Here is a 16,853-nt window from a genome sequence, read left to right on the forward strand (position 1 = left end):
GCCTGTATTCTTTTTTGAAAAGTGCAAGACCTCACATTGAATTTCAGCCATTACCTGGACCACTCTCCTAAACTGTCTAAAATCTTTCTGCAAGGCAAAAGTGAGGACTGCAGATACTGGAAACCAGAGTTTAGATCAGAGTGGTGCTGGAAAAACACAGCAGGAAAATTGATGTTTCGGGCAAAAGCTCTTTCCTGATGAAGGGCTTTTGCCTGAAACATCAAATGTTCCTGCTCCTCGGATGCTGACTGACCTGCTGTGCTTTTCCAGCACCACTCTGATCTAAATCTTTCTGCAGCCTCCCCACCTCCTCGGTATTACCTGCCTGTCCACCTAACTTCGTACCATCAGCAAACTTCGCCAGATTGCATCCAGTCCCTTCGTCCATATCATTAGTACATAAAGTGAACAGCTGCGGCCCCAACACTGAACCCTGTGGGACACCACTTGTCACCAGCTGCCATTCTGAAAAAGAATCTTTTATCCCAACTCTCTGCTTTCTGTCAGACAGCCAATCCTCAGTCCATGAGGTATCTCACCTCGAACACCATGGCCCTCACCTTACTCAGCAGCCTCCTTTATCAAAGGCCTTTTGGAAGTCTAGATAGATAACATCCACTGGATTTCCCTAGTCTAACCTACATGTTACCTCTTCAAAGAATTCTAACAAGTTTGTTAGGAACGACCTCCTCTTACTAAATCCATGCTAACTTGTTCTAATCAGACCCTGCCCTTCCAAGAATTTAGAAATCTCACCCTTAACAATTAATACCCTGAATTCTAGAATTTTACCAGCAACAGAGGTTATAATTGGCCTATAATTTTCCATCTTTTGCCTTGACCCTTTCTTGAACAAGGGGTTTACAACAGCGATTTTCCAATCATCTAGGAGTTTCCCTGACTCCAGTGACTTTTGAAAGATCACAACCAACACCTCCACTATTTCCTCTGCCACGTCCCTCAGAACTCTAGGATTTAGCCCACTGGGGCCAGGAGATTTATCAATTTTTAGACCTTTTAGCTTTCCTAGCACTTTCTCTTTTGTAATGGCTACCATACTCAACTCTGCCCCCGACTCTCCTTAATTATTGGGATATTACTCATGTCTTCCACTGTGAAGACTGATGCAAAGTACTTATTGAGTTCTTCAGCTATTTCCTTACCTCCTATCACTCGCATTCCAGCATCAGTTTGGAACGGCCCAATGTCTACTTTTACTTCTCGTTCGTTTCTTATATATTGAAAGAAACTTTTACTATCATTTCTAATAATCCTGGCTAGCCTACCTCCATATGTGATCCTCTCCTATAAAAAAGGATAAATCTCAATTATTATAAGTAATTCTATAAACTTTAGTCTCAAATGGTACTGTTTTTAAAGGTACTACAATTTATAAAAAAAGAAACTCACAAATAGAACATGAACATTAACTTACCATTAACATAGCTTGTTCCATCAAACTCCTTTGTAAAATAGACACCATGTGGTTGAATGCTGTAGGCGCGGTCTGCATTATTCATAAATGTAACAAAAATGGTGTCTCCAACTTCGGCTTTGATCACTGGACCTTAGAAACAATTAAAATAATGTAACGTTGTTTGTTTTCAAATAGCATAAAAAGTTAAAACAACAAATCATATATGATATGATACCAAGTATTCCTAGATGATCTTCCACTTGTGATCGATTTTTTCTAGTGCTAAAGGTTTCATCAGTATATTCAACATAACGAACTTTCCAGTATTCTCCTCCTATTTTACCAGTACTGTTCTTGAAGAAAATCTCAGAATCACTGTAAGAAATTAAAAGTACACATGTATTTGCCAAGAGTCAGGATATTTTTAAAATAATGTATTTTATACCTACAACAGTATGAACAAATCTTCGTGTAATACTGTAAGTAATCGCTAAGATGTACAAGTAGACATTTCATGCAAACTTCATTTTTCATCCAATATGAACACTCATACAACAGATTGTAGATAACTAGAAAAAGATGCTTAAAGTGGTTGAAGACAATTTGTCGACAACACACCACATACGCAATCACATTTCTTCACAGAAAATATTATAGTGGAGAGGTATGACCATGAAGAACAACACTCAATAACTTATTTAATCAGACTCCTACAGTGCAGTTGGGAGCCATTTTAAAATTTGCTGCAACTCTGTAGTGAAAAGATTTCATTCCATTTGTTCCCACTGGTTAAGATGACCACATATAGTTCCATTATGTTATTAATTAAATATCTTTGAAGCACTGATGCACACAATTGATTACTTTAGCCTTGATGACCAACCCATTTTTAACAGGAATTTCACACCAGAAATTTAAGAACTGGTAAATGATAGGATACAGATGTAAAGTTAAAAATAAGGATTTTCAATTATTACTTCCCTTTAAAATTACCCCTGAAGTAGTTGGTAAGCAAATACAAGGTCAGATGATTGACAAAAGGAACAGAGGAAGACCATTGTTCTTGTAACAATAGAATTGTCATACGAAGCAAGCCAAGCCATAAAGGATAAATAGTTGAGACTGAAATATTACACATGCATTCTAGGGTTGTAATAAATTGCTGAAGAAAGACATTTTGCAGAATCTTTCATTGGGAGATTAAAAGTGGCACAGAAAGTGATAGATTGAGCACTTCAATCTCCAGTAATACATTTTACAAAACAAATTTTTTTTAAAACAATAAACAATACAGCGCAGGAACAGGCCTTCGGTCCTCCAATCCTGCGCTGACACACTTTGCCCATCCGTATTAAAATTGTCTTCACTTACAGGATCGGTATCCTTCTATTCTCTTCCTGTATGCTTCCTGTAATACCTCAGTTGCCTGATTTTCCACTGGCTTTTCAACCACAGTAGGCAGCACAACTACCTGTGACCCAGCTATTTCGTTAGCAAGGGCAAATTGTATTCCTGGTATCATAAGCTCTTCCAGGACTGCTACAATGACTCCTCCACTTTTCAGTAGACACTCTAACCTCTCTCTACATAATTGAGCACTTCTTGTCCCACCACGAATTCTATGTAATAGCACTTTTCCTGGCAATAGTCCTTCTGAGTTACATATTTTATCTCTTAACAAAGAATGACATTATCCCTTATCTCCTAATACTGTAACTTCTTTACCTGCTGCTCCTGGCCTGTGCAAGTAAACTTTGCCTTTGCAGGTAAATGGTTTAAGATCTAGCACTTCTCCTTAACCAACCTCTGACTAGTTAGTACATTATGGTGCAGCTTTTTTGCTTCCACTGTGCTTTACTTTACCACTTCAACAAAATTCACTGGCTTATCCTGTTTTCCTACATCCATCTTCCCAATTCTTCCTCTAACCCACCAACACTGTGGTTTCATGTGGCCTACTTTATTACAGCGAAAACATTGGGAGCTTTTTGTCTTCTCTTTCCCCTTCATGGAATTCCCTGTGGCAAGTTCTCTTTGTGAACTTCACTGAAATCTACATTTCCCTTACTTTGTGAGGATTTCTCTTTTCCCAATTTCTATGCCTCATAGATTGTCATCGATGTTGGAAACCAAATTTTGATTTATGAACCAACATCAGTCATTTCAACTGCCAATCTTGCCATTTTAACTCTCTGCTCTTACATGAGTTGTCACTACTTCAGAAAGTGAATTTTTGAACTCCTCCATCCTCATAAGCCAACTTTTCAGTCTAAGTGTGTGGTGAAACGGTTAAAAATTATGTCCCAATACATGTGTGAATCTAACCGGAATGGAGGTGTTGCTTAGTCCCGTGTGAATCTTATTACACACCTCCCCGTGTGAATCTTCTTATCTGTATGTAACCAGAATGGAATGTGTTTTTTAGCCTTGCTCTGCTGTTCACATGAATGTTTATATCTGGAAAAGAGTATATCAGCTGGAAAAGTCTCCAGTTCGGGGAGTCTGCTCCGGGGTTACGTTTAACCGCCGAGCGTGGGTTGTTGGCAACCGCTCTACGAGAACTGACGGCTCCCAGTTCCGGTAACATGTAGAGTGAGTATAAGCCAGACCCGTTGTAAGTATGAGACCTGGTTGTGGCGACGCTGCGGGGAATAAAATGCTCATATTCTAGCAGACTCGCCTCTTGGTCGTTTGTTCTGTGTCAGACTACTCTCCTACGAACCTGACCTTGAGAATTTTTTAAAACAAAGTGCCAATTCAAATTTTCTCTTTCTTCTCCTTTTCTTTTTGTTTTGCTAGGGCTATTCATTCATTTTCTCTGTCCTCTGCTTTTAATCATAATTAAACTGTTTCATTTCCTTTTCTTTCTTTTTCTTTTTCCTCTAACTTAAGCGGTTTCATTTTCAATTAAATTTTAGCCATTTCCAATGGCTTTTCCAGCAAATTGAAATTGATGTCGGAAGTCAAACTTTGATTTATGAACCAACTCATAATCATCAGCCACTTAAGCTGCTAATCTTGCCATTTTAACTCTTTGCACTTCCACAGGAGTTCTCACTATCTGAGGAAGTGAATTTTTGAACTCCTCAAAAAAGTTGTCTCTCTAAGATCTGTTTGATCTATTTTTAATGTCCTTATCCACCCATCAAAATTACTTTCAAACTCAATGTGTATTTGACCAGGGTTCTCCACAGATTCCTGAAACATGGACTGTAGGCTTCTGGCACTAACTCAGATGCACATATGGTTTTCTTCACCTTCTTTTACTCCCCAGATACTTCTTCTGATAGTGATGCAAATACCTCACTAGCTCTACCTAACAATTTTGGCTGGATCAAAAGAACCCATATGGTCACTGGCCACTTCATTGTTATGACACAGTAGTGAATCCTTCTGCTAATTAAACCAAAAACACAGAAAGGCTCACCTCACCTCAAAATCTGTTAAAGTATGAGTGACAGAGAACTAGTCAAATTCCACTATTTAAAAAAACCCATCAATTTTATTCTTTAACTCGAAAGTGAACATTAAACAATAACTATTTACAACTCTAAGTCTCCTTTCTCTTAAAGGTTGTTATCTACCTATCAAGAACAATATACAGATCCAATAAAGTCCCTATTAAATTTACAGTGACTCTGGTTTTGAAAACCAGACGGTGGCTGTTGTCTCCGGTGTCGATCATCCTCTGTTTGTAGATCTCCTTGGGTCATCTTTGGTCTTCTGCCACACAGACTTTTCATATGAAAAAGGTATATTTGATTGCCTGAAAACACACACAGTCTGTCTAACAATGGCAGGTGGTGGTCTTTCCAGACAACTGTCCAAACTGGTATCTAGGTTACAGCCAAATGTTACACTTCCAATTTTCCAGCACACACTGTGACATGACAGGGGCTTGCCAAATTTCACTCTCTTAAAGATACAGTACATGCCTTCAACTTCATAACAGCATCTACATCCTCCTCATCAAATTTAGGCAACGCTTGGATGTACTTAAACAGATCCCCACCACGCCTTTCGCTGGGATGGGTTTGCTCATTAACACTATCCTCATTAAGCCTACTTTCTACCTTCATCTCTATCCTTTTACATCAACTTTCCGGTCTAGTTGCTAGCTCCTGCATTGCAAACTCTCCCTCTTTCTCAGTTTCCTCGCAATTTTTTTCCCTTACTTCTTTCACTTTTTCCCCTTTTTCAAGGGACTTCCTCTCCTTTGCTTTTTGTTCTGCCAAAGCAATTCTGCTTTTCTTTTTCTTCTGCTTTTACCCGCAATTGAAACCATTTCAGTTCCTTTTTATGTTCACGCTGCTTCATCTGCAATTGAATTCTACCAATTTCCAAAAGATTCGGATGGCATTTCCAGCAAATTTAAATGCTGAACTATTGCTGTAATTACCGACTTTTTTCACAAAGACAACCCTGCTTGTCTGCCAATGCCAATAGTTTTTGCCTTGCAAACTTTTTTGTAAAACCCCCAAAGTCATTTATTTCACCCCTAGAAAATCTTTAGTGACTCAAAAGAGCCATTACTACACAAAGCACTGTTTAAACCAACTGAATTCAACACCAGAACAAAAGGCACTAATACCAGCCACTCACCACCTTGGAGTCTAACAATCCTAAATCCAAAGCAGAATTGTAGAAACAATCCCGACAAGAGCCCCCAGTCTATTATGAATGACGCCAGACCCCCTCCAAATATTTCAAGAAGGTAGCCTACACTCTAACATTTTCTTATTTTAAAGGCAGATGTGAAGTAGATATTCCAGGTGTGATGTAGCTGGTCAAACCACTCACTTTAAGCAAAACAGAATTTATTTAAACACTACAGTTGAAACATGAAGGAAAGAAAGTGGAATTTAGAATAACTTAGCTATTGAAAAACTTAAGCAACCCAATACAGTAACTATTACTAATTAACTGCTACAACAGTCACACCTCTTAAACACACCTCTTGGCAAAAAGCTAAATTCAAACACAAACTTCCAGGCAGAAGCGAGCAGCATCAAGACAGAGATCTCAGAAGAAAGTCAAGAGTTCTGCACTGAAGTTTGCAACTCCCCTGGACTCACACTACTTGAGACTGCTACAACTAAGTTAAACTAGAAAAAACCTGAACTGGGAGAACTGGTCACTCCCCTTCCATTATTGAACTAGATTTTTTGGTACCTCTGTCTTTATGATCTTTCTTCAAAAACAGCAAGGACAAAATAACGCTTTTAAAGTGACAGCATCGTCATAGCCATTCACTGTATGTCAATAATATAGGTTCAATTTCCACATTGGCTGAGGTTACCATGAAAGACTCTCCTACCCTAACCCCTCCCCTCAGGGGTGGTAACGCTCAGGTTAAACTGCTATCAGTTGTCCCTCTTTATCTCTACATAATGAGAGCGCAGCCCTAAGGCAATGTTATCATTACCATGGTCTGGGAGAAAATGCAGAGATTAATAACTGGGACCTGCTGTGTTTCAGTTGGGGTGGATCTGTAACCAGGAGCAGGACCAGGCCCCACGATTTAAGTCCCTGCCCTTACCATCAGCAGAATCTTCAACTTCCTTCCCTCCATTATGCCCATTTAACTTCCCAACAAATGCATCTATACTATTTGCCTTAGCTACCTCCTGCAGTAGTCAGTTCCACATTCTCAGTATTCTCTGGGCAAAGTTTCTTCTGAATGTCCAATTTGATTTCTTGGTGACCATTTTATATTGATCACTTCTGGTATTGTTCTCCTCACTGGTCTGGAATTTTGTGCAGCCAAGCCAGAAGGCCTTTAAAAAAATTATGTCTGAATTCCCAATCCCAATTCTATGTCCAGCAATTTGGCTCATGCAGGAAAATGGTGCAGGTAACTAGTCAACACTACTGCCATTTTCAGCTTGCGAGGAAGAGCGTTTAAAATCCTCCCCTGCTATTTTAATGGAGTACTTTAGAGGAGTCGTGAATAACAGGGAAACCCAAATTCAAAATGACAGCCAAAGAAAACAGCAACTCAACATTCCCTTTAAAACAGATTGCCTTGTTACTCTCTCAAAGCTCTCAGTCATTCATAATATCAAAAGGTCAGTAGTATAACAATTTCCAATCTTTTGGTAGTTTATACACAAAAACAAAAGGAAGTTTCAATACCTATGTTTTTGTGTAACTTAAAATATCCATTTTACTTATAGGCCCTTTTAAATTTTAAGCGTATATTTCCTTTTTGCATTCTTAATTTTATTGAGGTCTCTCAGAATCTCTTTTGTAATGCTGTACTCAGTAAATGCCACTTTTCTCCTGTTCAATTTTTTCCTCAAGTTGTTATCATCATTTATGGTACTATATTTAGGTAATTCTTGACTTTAGCAAAATATAACTTTATTGTATTGTGGTGAATATATTTTAATAATTTTCTCCTGTGATTTGACACCATTGTTTTCTGATATTGCTTTATCCAATATCTCCTTTCAGAACTTATCAGTTTTTCTCCAATAAAAAGTATCATGGTCTTTATCATTCTCAAGTCTTTATTAATTATTATCCAAAACTTTAATATATTTATAGTCACTATTGCCTCAATATTCCCCCATGTCTTTCTTTAATCTGCTCCAGTTCATTCCCTATTACCATATCCACCTGTGGATCTTCCCTTTTTGGGCTTGCATGCACAGGGTTAGAATGGAATCCTGCACACATTGCAGAAATGTTTATTCCCTTATGCCGTTTAGCTACCTCTTATGGCCAACTAATTTACTGGTATTTTAAATCTTCCACATTAGGTGTCTAATTCATTCATAATCATTTCCTAACTTACTCCATACTTTTCCTCTGCCTTCTATCGTTTGGTGAAAAAGTGAGGTCTGCAGATGCTGGAGATCAAAGTTGAAACTTTATTGCTGGAACAGCACAGCAGGTCAGGCAGCATCCAGGGAACAGGAGATTCGACGTTTCGGGCACAGGCCCTTCTTCAGGAATGAGCAGAGTGTTCAGCAGGAGAAGATAAAAGGTAGGGAGGAGGGACTTGGAGGAGGGGCGTTGGAAAAGTGATAGGTGGAAAGAGGTCAAGGTGAGGGTGATAGGTCGGAGTAGGATGGAGGCGGAGAGGTCAAGAAGAAGACTGCAGGTCAGGAAGGCGGTGCCGGGCTGGAGGGATCCGGCTGAGACAAGGTGGGGGGAGGGGGGGGGGATGAAGAAACTGGTGAAGTCCAAGTTCATCCCCTGCGGTTGGAGGGTTCCCAGTCGGAAGATAAGACGCTCCTCCTCCGACCGTCGGGTTGTTGTGGTTTGGCGGTGGATGAGTCCATTGACCTGCATATCCTCGGTGGAGTGGGAGGGGGAGTTGAAATGCTGTGCTACAGGTTGGTTGGGTTGGTTCGTCCGGGTGGCCCAGAGGTGCTCTCTGAATCGCTCCGCAAGTAGGCGGCCTGTCCAACGCCCCTCCTCCAAGTCCCTCCTCCCTACCTTTTATCTTCTCCTGCTGAACACTCTGCTCATTCCTGAAGAAGGGCCTGTGCCCGAAACGTCGAATCTCCTGTTCCCTGGATGCTGCCTGACCTGCTGTGCTGTTCCAGCAATAAAGTTTCAAATTCTATCGTTTGGTGCATTATAGACCATTCAAAGTTTGGGAGAAGATTTGTAGCTCGGGTGCTCGTTGTTGTGGTTCTGTTCGCCAAGCTGGGAATTTGTGTTGCAGACGTTTCGCCCCCTGTCTAGGTGACATCCTCAGTGCTTGGGAGCCTCCTGTGAAGCGCTTCTGTGATGTTTCCTCTGGCATTTCTCGTGATTTGTATCTGCTGCTTCCGGTCGTCAGTTCCAGCTGTCCGCTGCAGTGGCTGGTATATTGGGTCCAGGTCGATGTGTTTATTGATTGAATCTGTGGATGAGTGCCATGCCTCTAGGAATTCCCTGACTGTTCGCTGTTTGGCTTGTCCTATAATAGTAGTATTGTTCCAGTCAAACTCATGTTGCTTGTCATCTGCGTGCGTGGCTACTAAGGATAGCTGGTCATGTTGTTTCGTGGCTAGTTGGTGTTCATGGATGCGGATCATTAGCTGTCTTCCTGTTTGTCCTATGCAGTGTTTTGTGCAGTCCTTGCATGGGATTTTGTACACTACATTGGTTCTGCTCATGCTGGATATACTGTGGATAGACCATCTCTCACAGTGTGATTGAGCCTCTAGGATTCCATGACACATCTCTATCTAAATGGATTCTATTTCTGTTGTACTAATGGCTGCATTATTTTCTTTTTCCACTCATTATATTAGCCCTGTTAAATGCAGCTAATCCACCTCCTCCTTTTCCTACAGTGGCTTTTTAAATATATGATACCCCACAATATTTGATTTCCAGTTCTATCTCTCAACAACCCTGACTACAGCTGACTTCTAGAAATATATTACTGCCACCAGTTCCCGGTTTTAATTTTTCACCTTGTGTTCACAGCTGTACAGACTGTTAACTCATTTTTCAAAGCAACTCTTATTTTCACAAGGAATTATGGGCTATGGGGAAAGTATGGGTAAGTGGAATTGAAACACTCATCAGCCATGATTAAATGGCAGAGTGGACTCAATGGGCCGAATGGCCTTGCTTCCACTCAGATGTCTTATGGTCTCATTTTTAAGATTTATTTTAAAAAACACTTCCACTGTTTAGCTATATTTATTCTCTGAATATTTGTATCCTCCCTTCTGTTTGCTCCATGCTCTTCTTTCCAATCTCATTTAAGTTTAAGCTGGTTTCATTTCTTTTCAATAACTGCCAGTCCTACAGACTCTTAAGTTTTTGCCAGCTCTGTACTTCCCTTTTCCACTAGGAAGCTAGCCATTTGCAGTTGGGTGGAATCTCATCCATTGGTACAACTCCTTCCTATATCAGCACCGGTGGAACTGTCTTGTGAAAAAGCAAGCCCTTTCCCATGCCAGCCCTTTAGCTACTTGTTAACTCCCTAATTGGCCTGTCTCTTTGCCACTTTTTAAAAAACACTTGTTCATAAATCAGCTGCATGCATGAAATGGTATGTCCAGAAGATTTGAAAGAACATATACACATTTAACCAGTATTACAGATCAATTAATTTTAAAATTACCTTCCTTCTGCATCTAGTGGCTGACCATTAAATAAATTCTTGTTTGTTGGACCATATTTCCACCGGTCTATTTCAGCTGCAATGAAGTAGTTTCTTTCTTTACCAGTAAGTGTGGTTTCTGAATAATGGTGCCCACATTCCTGCACAACAAACAATGCTTGCATACCAGCTAGAGAATAAAGAAAACACAAATCTTAAATGCTAAAAGAGCACAAAGATTCAATAAAAGAAATTATATTGGCAATCCTTTTCTTCTCCAGAAGCTGCACCCCGACGCTATAAAACCAGAAAATGCCAGAAATACACCACTTCTCAGGCAGCATCAGTGAAAAGGCAACATTCCCCCTCCCTGACTGAAAGGTCAGGAGCAAATTTGTCATACCTTGGCCAGGCACAGGATACACATTGTTGTGTAGTGATTGAAACCAGCTGGATCTTGTTGACTACAGGATACTTGATTGGGATTGTTAATCAGGGACAATTAAGGAAAGCCCTGGCAGATCAGTATAACCAAGACAGAAAAAATAAGCACAACTGCTATTAGGCTGTGTGGGGTTTACAAAAATATAACCAAACAAAGCGGAGTCAGAATCTCCTCAGTTCAGGAGAGTGACTCTGAGCTGGCTGGCCACAGCCAGTGTACTGTGGGGAAAAGTTAGTTCTTTGGACTGGGAGACATTTACCTTCTAAAAAAAAATCAGGAGATTTAGAATTTCCTCGTGGAAAAAAATGAAAAGAAATATGTATATAACTAAGACAAAAGGGGCACTGCTTGTCACTGGCCACTCGGGCGTTTCCTTTCTTCCTGGTGGTGGAATATGAATAAGGTTTTCTGTATTCATTTTTTCACTGTGTCCCATACCTGTGTGCACACCTGATATGGGTGCTAGATAATAAATAAGCACTACTGCAGTTTGGCAGTAGTGTAGGGTTTATAATAATAAAAAAAAGGAGATCTGGAATCACTTCAGTTAAGGAAAATGACTCCGAGCTGTCTGGCCACAACCATTGTTACTGTGGGGAAACGTTAGTTCTCTGGATGAGGAGACATTTGCCTTCTGGTAAAAAAAGAAATATAATATAACCAAGACAAAAGGGGCACTGCTTGTCACTGGCGACTTGGGCATTTTTTCTTCCTAATAGTGGAATATGAATAATTTTTTCTGCACTCTATGTTTCTTCACTGTGTCCCACACCTGCACACACATGACATGGGTACTAGGGGAAAATAAGCACTACCACTGTTTGGTGGTAGTGTGTGGGTTTAAGGCGAAAAAATTATACAAACAGGGATTTGGAATCTCCTCAGTTCAGGGAACTGGCTCCGAGAAAGAAAAAAAAGGAAAAATATAATCAAGACAAAAGGGGCACTGCTTGTCACTAGACACTCGGGTATTTTTTCTTCCTAGTAGTGAAATACGAATGGCATTTTCTGCACTCAATGTTTCTTCACTATGTCCTGCACTTGCTCACACATGACATGGTTGTTGGGGAGAAATAAGCACTACTACTGTACTTCAGCAAGGCATTTAATAAGGTTCCCCATAGTAGGCACATTCATCAAGTCAGGAAGTATGGGATACAGGGAGATTCAGCTATCTGGATTCAGAATTGGCTGGCTGACAGAAGGCAGAGAGTGGTTGTAGATGGAAAGTATTCTGCCTGGAGGTCAGTGTTGAGTGGGATCCGGCAGGGCTCTGTTCTTGGGTCTCTGCTCTTTGTAGCTTTTATAAATGACTTGGATGAGGAGGTTGAGGGGTTGGTTAGTAAATTTGCTGATGACACAAAGGTTGGAGGTGACATCGATAGTACAGAGGGTTACTGCAGGCTGTAGCGCGATATAAACAAGATGCAGAGCTGGGCTGAGAAATGGTAGATGGAGTTCAACCTGGATAAATGCAAAGTGATGCATTTTGGAAGGTTGAACTTGAATGCTGATTATAGGATTAAAGACAGGACTCTTGGCAGTGTGGAGGAACAGAGGGATCTGGTTGTGCAAGTACATAGATCCCTCAAAGTTGTCACCCAAGTGGATAGGGTTGTTAAGAAAGCATATGGTGTTTTGGCTCTTATTAATAGGGGGATCGAGTTTTAGAGCAACGAGGTTTTGCTACAGCTCTACAAGTCCCTGGTGAGACCACACTTGGAATATTGTGTCCAGTTCTGGTCGCCATATTATAGGAAAGATACAGCGGCTTTGGAGAGGGTGGAAAGAAGGTTTACCAGGATGCTGCCTGGACTGGGGGGCTTGCCTTATGAAGAAAGGTTGAATAAGCTTGGACTTTTCTCACTGGAGAGAAGGAGGAAGAGAGGTGACCTGATCGAGGTATACAAGATAATGAATGGAATAGTTAGAGTCAATAGCCAGAGACTTTTCCCCAGGGCAGGAGTGACTGGTATGAGGAGTCATTGTTTGAAGATATTAGGAGGAAGGTATAAAGGAGATGTCAGAGGTAAATTCTTTATGTAGATAGAGAGTTGTGAATGCATGGAATGCGTTGCCAGCTGTGGTGGCGGAAGCAGAGTTATTGGAGACATTTAAGTGACTGCTGGACATGCACATGGATAGCAGTGAGTTGAGGGGTGCATAGGTTAAGTTACCATACTTTACATTAGGATTAAACCTCAGCACAACATCATGGGCCAAAGGGCCTGTTCTGGGATGTACTTTTCTATGTTCTATAACCAAGACAAGCTAGAGGGTACGAAGGTGTGGACTGCCTTAAGTGGCTGGAAGGTGAGGCAGGCCAGGCTGGGCCGGTTTGCCAGAAGTGTCCGTGTCACATATATTGTTTTTTTCCCGGTTTGCTTGTATGGATTTGTTTCGTATGTACTTTTGTCTAATATTTTCCCTTTGGCAAGTTATGGTGGGATTTAGGGTTTGGTTACTGTCTGCATTTCCCTATCAACTGTTGACTGGTTTGTTAACTAATTGTACAGTGAGGTTTCGGATTTGGTTTTGCCGTCCCCATTCCCCTGTGAGTTGTTGTCTACTTTGTTGACTGTTATCTTGGATTGTTTAGTATTTTGTACAGTTTACAGTTTTAAAAAATATATAACCAGGACATTAGAATCTCCTCAGTTCAGGCAACTGACTCTGAGCTGGCTGGCCCCAGCCAGTGTGTTGCACACAAGCAAATAAAAGATGACTTGATGATAGGATACCAGACTCTGTGCAGTTATTTCACTCTATTTCCTAGCATTATCCAACTCCTGGATCTTTTCTCCAGAGACAGAATGAGAAGTGGGGGTTGCTATTGGCAGGTAATACATATTGAGGCTGCTGAAAGGTCTCTTGAGGCCAAGGCTGATAGGAGCTGACTGCAACTTTCAAGTCAACCTCTGAGTATCCAGATATTGAATTATTAACCCAGTCGCCTGGAAGCAGCTTTCACCATGGCCAGACTGGTAAGAATGGGGGAGGAAGGACCACATTGTTTTGGGGGATGTAGTGGATCTCCTTACTTGCTTACTTTCAGCCAAATGCTCTGCTGTGAAAGGATTCTCCCTCTTCAATGGAGATTCGGATCAAAGGATATTTTCAATTTAAAATTCAAACTATTCGAGAGAAAGGTTTCAAAATGGAGGGGCCTTCACACTCACTTACCTGAAAAGGCAGATGGGATGCTTCGTCAACTGGATGGCACTCCTGCCCTCCAGAAAATAATTGCCCAATTTGGGGAAAATCACTGGCAGCTGACAGTTCACCACACAATTTTGGCCTCTATTTCTGAAGCATGCCATGCAAGTTTGGATAAATGTGGGTATTTGCATTTTGTCACAACAAACAAGGGTGGGACTTTTATAATTAATGGTGGGGCATTGGGTAGTGTTGTAAAACAGAGGGACCTAGGTGTGCAGGTCCATAATTCTTTGAGGTTTGCCTCACATATAGACAGGAAGGCATTTGGCACACTTGCCTTCATTCCTCAGTCCTTTGAGTATAGGAGTTGGAAGTTATGTTGAGGTTGTACAGGGTATTCTGGAATACTGTGCCCAGTTATAGGAAGGATATTGTTAAACTGGAGAGGGTTCAGAGGAGATTTACCAGGTATAGAAGGTTTGAGTTATAAAGAAAGGCTGGATAGGCTGGGACTTTTTTCACTGGAGCATAGGAGGTTCAGAGGCGACCTTATGGAAGTTTATAAAATCATGAAGTGTATAGTTAATGTTAGTTGCTTTTTCCAAGGATGAAGTATTTCAAGACTAGGGGCACATTCTTAAGGTGAGAGGAGAGAGATTTAAAAAAGGCATGGTGGCAATTTTTTTACAGAGAGGGTGGTTCACGTATGGAATGAACTTCCTAAGGAAGTGATGGATGTGGGTACAACTATGTTTAAAATGCATTTGGATAAGTACATGAATAGGTAAGATTTGGAGGGATGTGGGCCAAGAGCAGGCAGGTGGGACTAGCTTATCTTGGGATTATATTTGGCATGGACTGGTTGGACTGGAGGGTCTGTTTCCAAGCTGTCTGAGAAAAATATGAGAAAAATAGAAACAGGAAATCCTGAGGTGGTTAAGTCACCTCCTAACTTAACAAAGCCTGTCCTTCAAAACTTACACTGCACAAATCAAGAGTGTCAAACAATATTCCACACTTGACTGATGGACCTGACTCCAACAACATTCAAAAAGATTGACACCATCTAGGATAAAACAGCCTATTCAATCAGCACATCATTCAGCAATATAAACATTGACTCCTTCTACCACCAATGCTCAGTGGTAATAGTGTGCACTATACACAAGATACCCTACAGAAACTCACCAAGGCCCCATCAACAGCAATTTCTAAACTCTCAGTCTCTGCCACCTAGAAGGACAAGGGCAACACGGTAGCTCAGTGGTCAGCACTACTGCCTCGGTGCCCGGGACCCAGGTTTGATTTCAGCATGGCATAGTATGGCATAAGCAAGGTAACATTGAGTTTGTTAAAGGTTCAGTTCAACCCAATTAGAAACCATTGAACCGATTACTATTTACTTACATTTTATTGGCAGGCTGCCAATTTTGGCACTAATCCCTCTCCTTATTATCTGAGTGCAAAGGTGGTGGATTCAGCCTCAGATGTAAAAATGATAAGTGATACACACCACAGAATCATGAAAGTCCTGATGTTCAAGCTCCCCAAGCCCTAAAAATACCATTGCTTGCACAACGTCAGTTGAGTTAAACCTGAGGCCAGGATTTGGCAAAATAACCAACTGACCATCTCTGTTACATTTTGATCAAACATAACTTTAAAAAATCTCTCTAGACCAACAAATCCTCTTTAGCTTTCCTAGTAAATAAAACGTAAAACAATCCAGCTAAAGTCAGTAACTCAATTTCTCACCTTTAATATGGTCATTCACTTGGCAGCTTAACAGCCATTTTCCAACATTCCTGGAAATCATTTGTACTGTGACAAATGTAGCTGGAAAAAGACTAATGACATCCACTTTATGACCTTTGTTAATGAGAGTCTGGCCATGGAAGTATGCTGAATGAATATCAACTTCATTTCCTATTGAAAACAAGTGCCAAGAAATAGACTGGCCACGGCACATGTTCAGCCCAGGCAAATTTCCAAAAAGAAAACCGTTGATAGCTGAGGAATCAAAAGAGAAAGTTTAAATGAAGCTTTGTAAAGAAAAAAAATTTAAACATGAAACACTAAGTGCTAGCGGTCTTAGAAAATATAAAACGTAGATAAATCTCTGGGGTCTGATTAAGTGTATCTTAGGAAGTTGTGGGAAGTTAGGGAAAAAAACTGCAGGCCCCTAGCAGAAATATTTGCATCATTTGCAACAATGATTGAGGTGCTGGAGGACTGGAGGATGCCTAATGTTATGTCTTTGTTTAAAAAATGCTTTAAGTAGAATCCTGAGAACTGTAGACCTGCGAGCCTGATATCGATGGTGGATAAGTTGTTGAAGTGATTCTGAAGGATAGGATTTACATGCATTTGGAGACGCAAAGACTGATTAGGAATAGTCATCATGGTTTTGTATGAGAGAAATCATGTCTCACAAGCTTGATTGAGTTTTTGAGGAAATAGGCAAAAAGGTTAATGAGGGCAGAGTGGTAGACATTGTTTGTATGGACTTTAGTGATGCCTTCGACAAGGTTCTGCACGGTAGACTAATTAGTAAAGTTAAATCACAGGGGATTCAGAGTGAGCTTGCCTCATTGCTGGTACAAAATTGGCTTGATTTTAGGAGACAAGAGGGTGGTGGTGGAGGATCATCATTTGAACTGGAGGCCTGTGACCAGTAGTATTCCACAATGATCATTACTGTCCACCTTTGTTTGCCATTTATATAAACAACTTGGATGAGAATATACAAGGCATGGTTACTAAGTTTGTGGAAGACA

The 16,853-nt window shown here is 40.7% G+C and overlaps 1 protein-coding gene across 4 annotated transcripts in view; it reads right to left on the reverse strand.

Annotated features, from left to right (window-relative positions):
• LOC122550573 (ferroxidase HEPHL1) overlaps nt 1-16,853 on the reverse strand; it is a 141,941-nt gene that overhangs the window by 78,016 nt on the left and 47,072 nt on the right. For all 4 annotated transcript variants that reach the window (XM_043691507.2, XM_043691508.2, XM_043691505.2 and 1 more), the window contains exons 5-8: nt 15,832-16,086; nt 10,494-10,662; nt 1,653-1,792; nt 1,436-1,567 (exon numbers count right to left, since the gene is read on the reverse strand). In XM_043691507.2, the coding sequence (XP_043547442.1) occupies nt 1,436-1,567; nt 1,653-1,792; nt 10,494-10,662; nt 15,832-16,086 (696 nt within the window). The remainder of the gene's footprint in view (nt 1-1,435; nt 1,568-1,652; nt 1,793-10,493; nt 10,663-15,831; nt 16,087-16,853) is intronic.

This window comes from Chiloscyllium plagiosum, unplaced genomic scaffold (assembly GCF_037043375.1).
Source record: "Chiloscyllium plagiosum isolate Xiang-an unplaced genomic scaffold, Cpla_swu_hap1 HiC_scaffold_6, whole genome shotgun sequence".
Taxonomy (NCBI): domain Eukaryota; kingdom Metazoa; phylum Chordata; class Chondrichthyes; order Orectolobiformes; family Hemiscylliidae; genus Chiloscyllium; species Chiloscyllium plagiosum.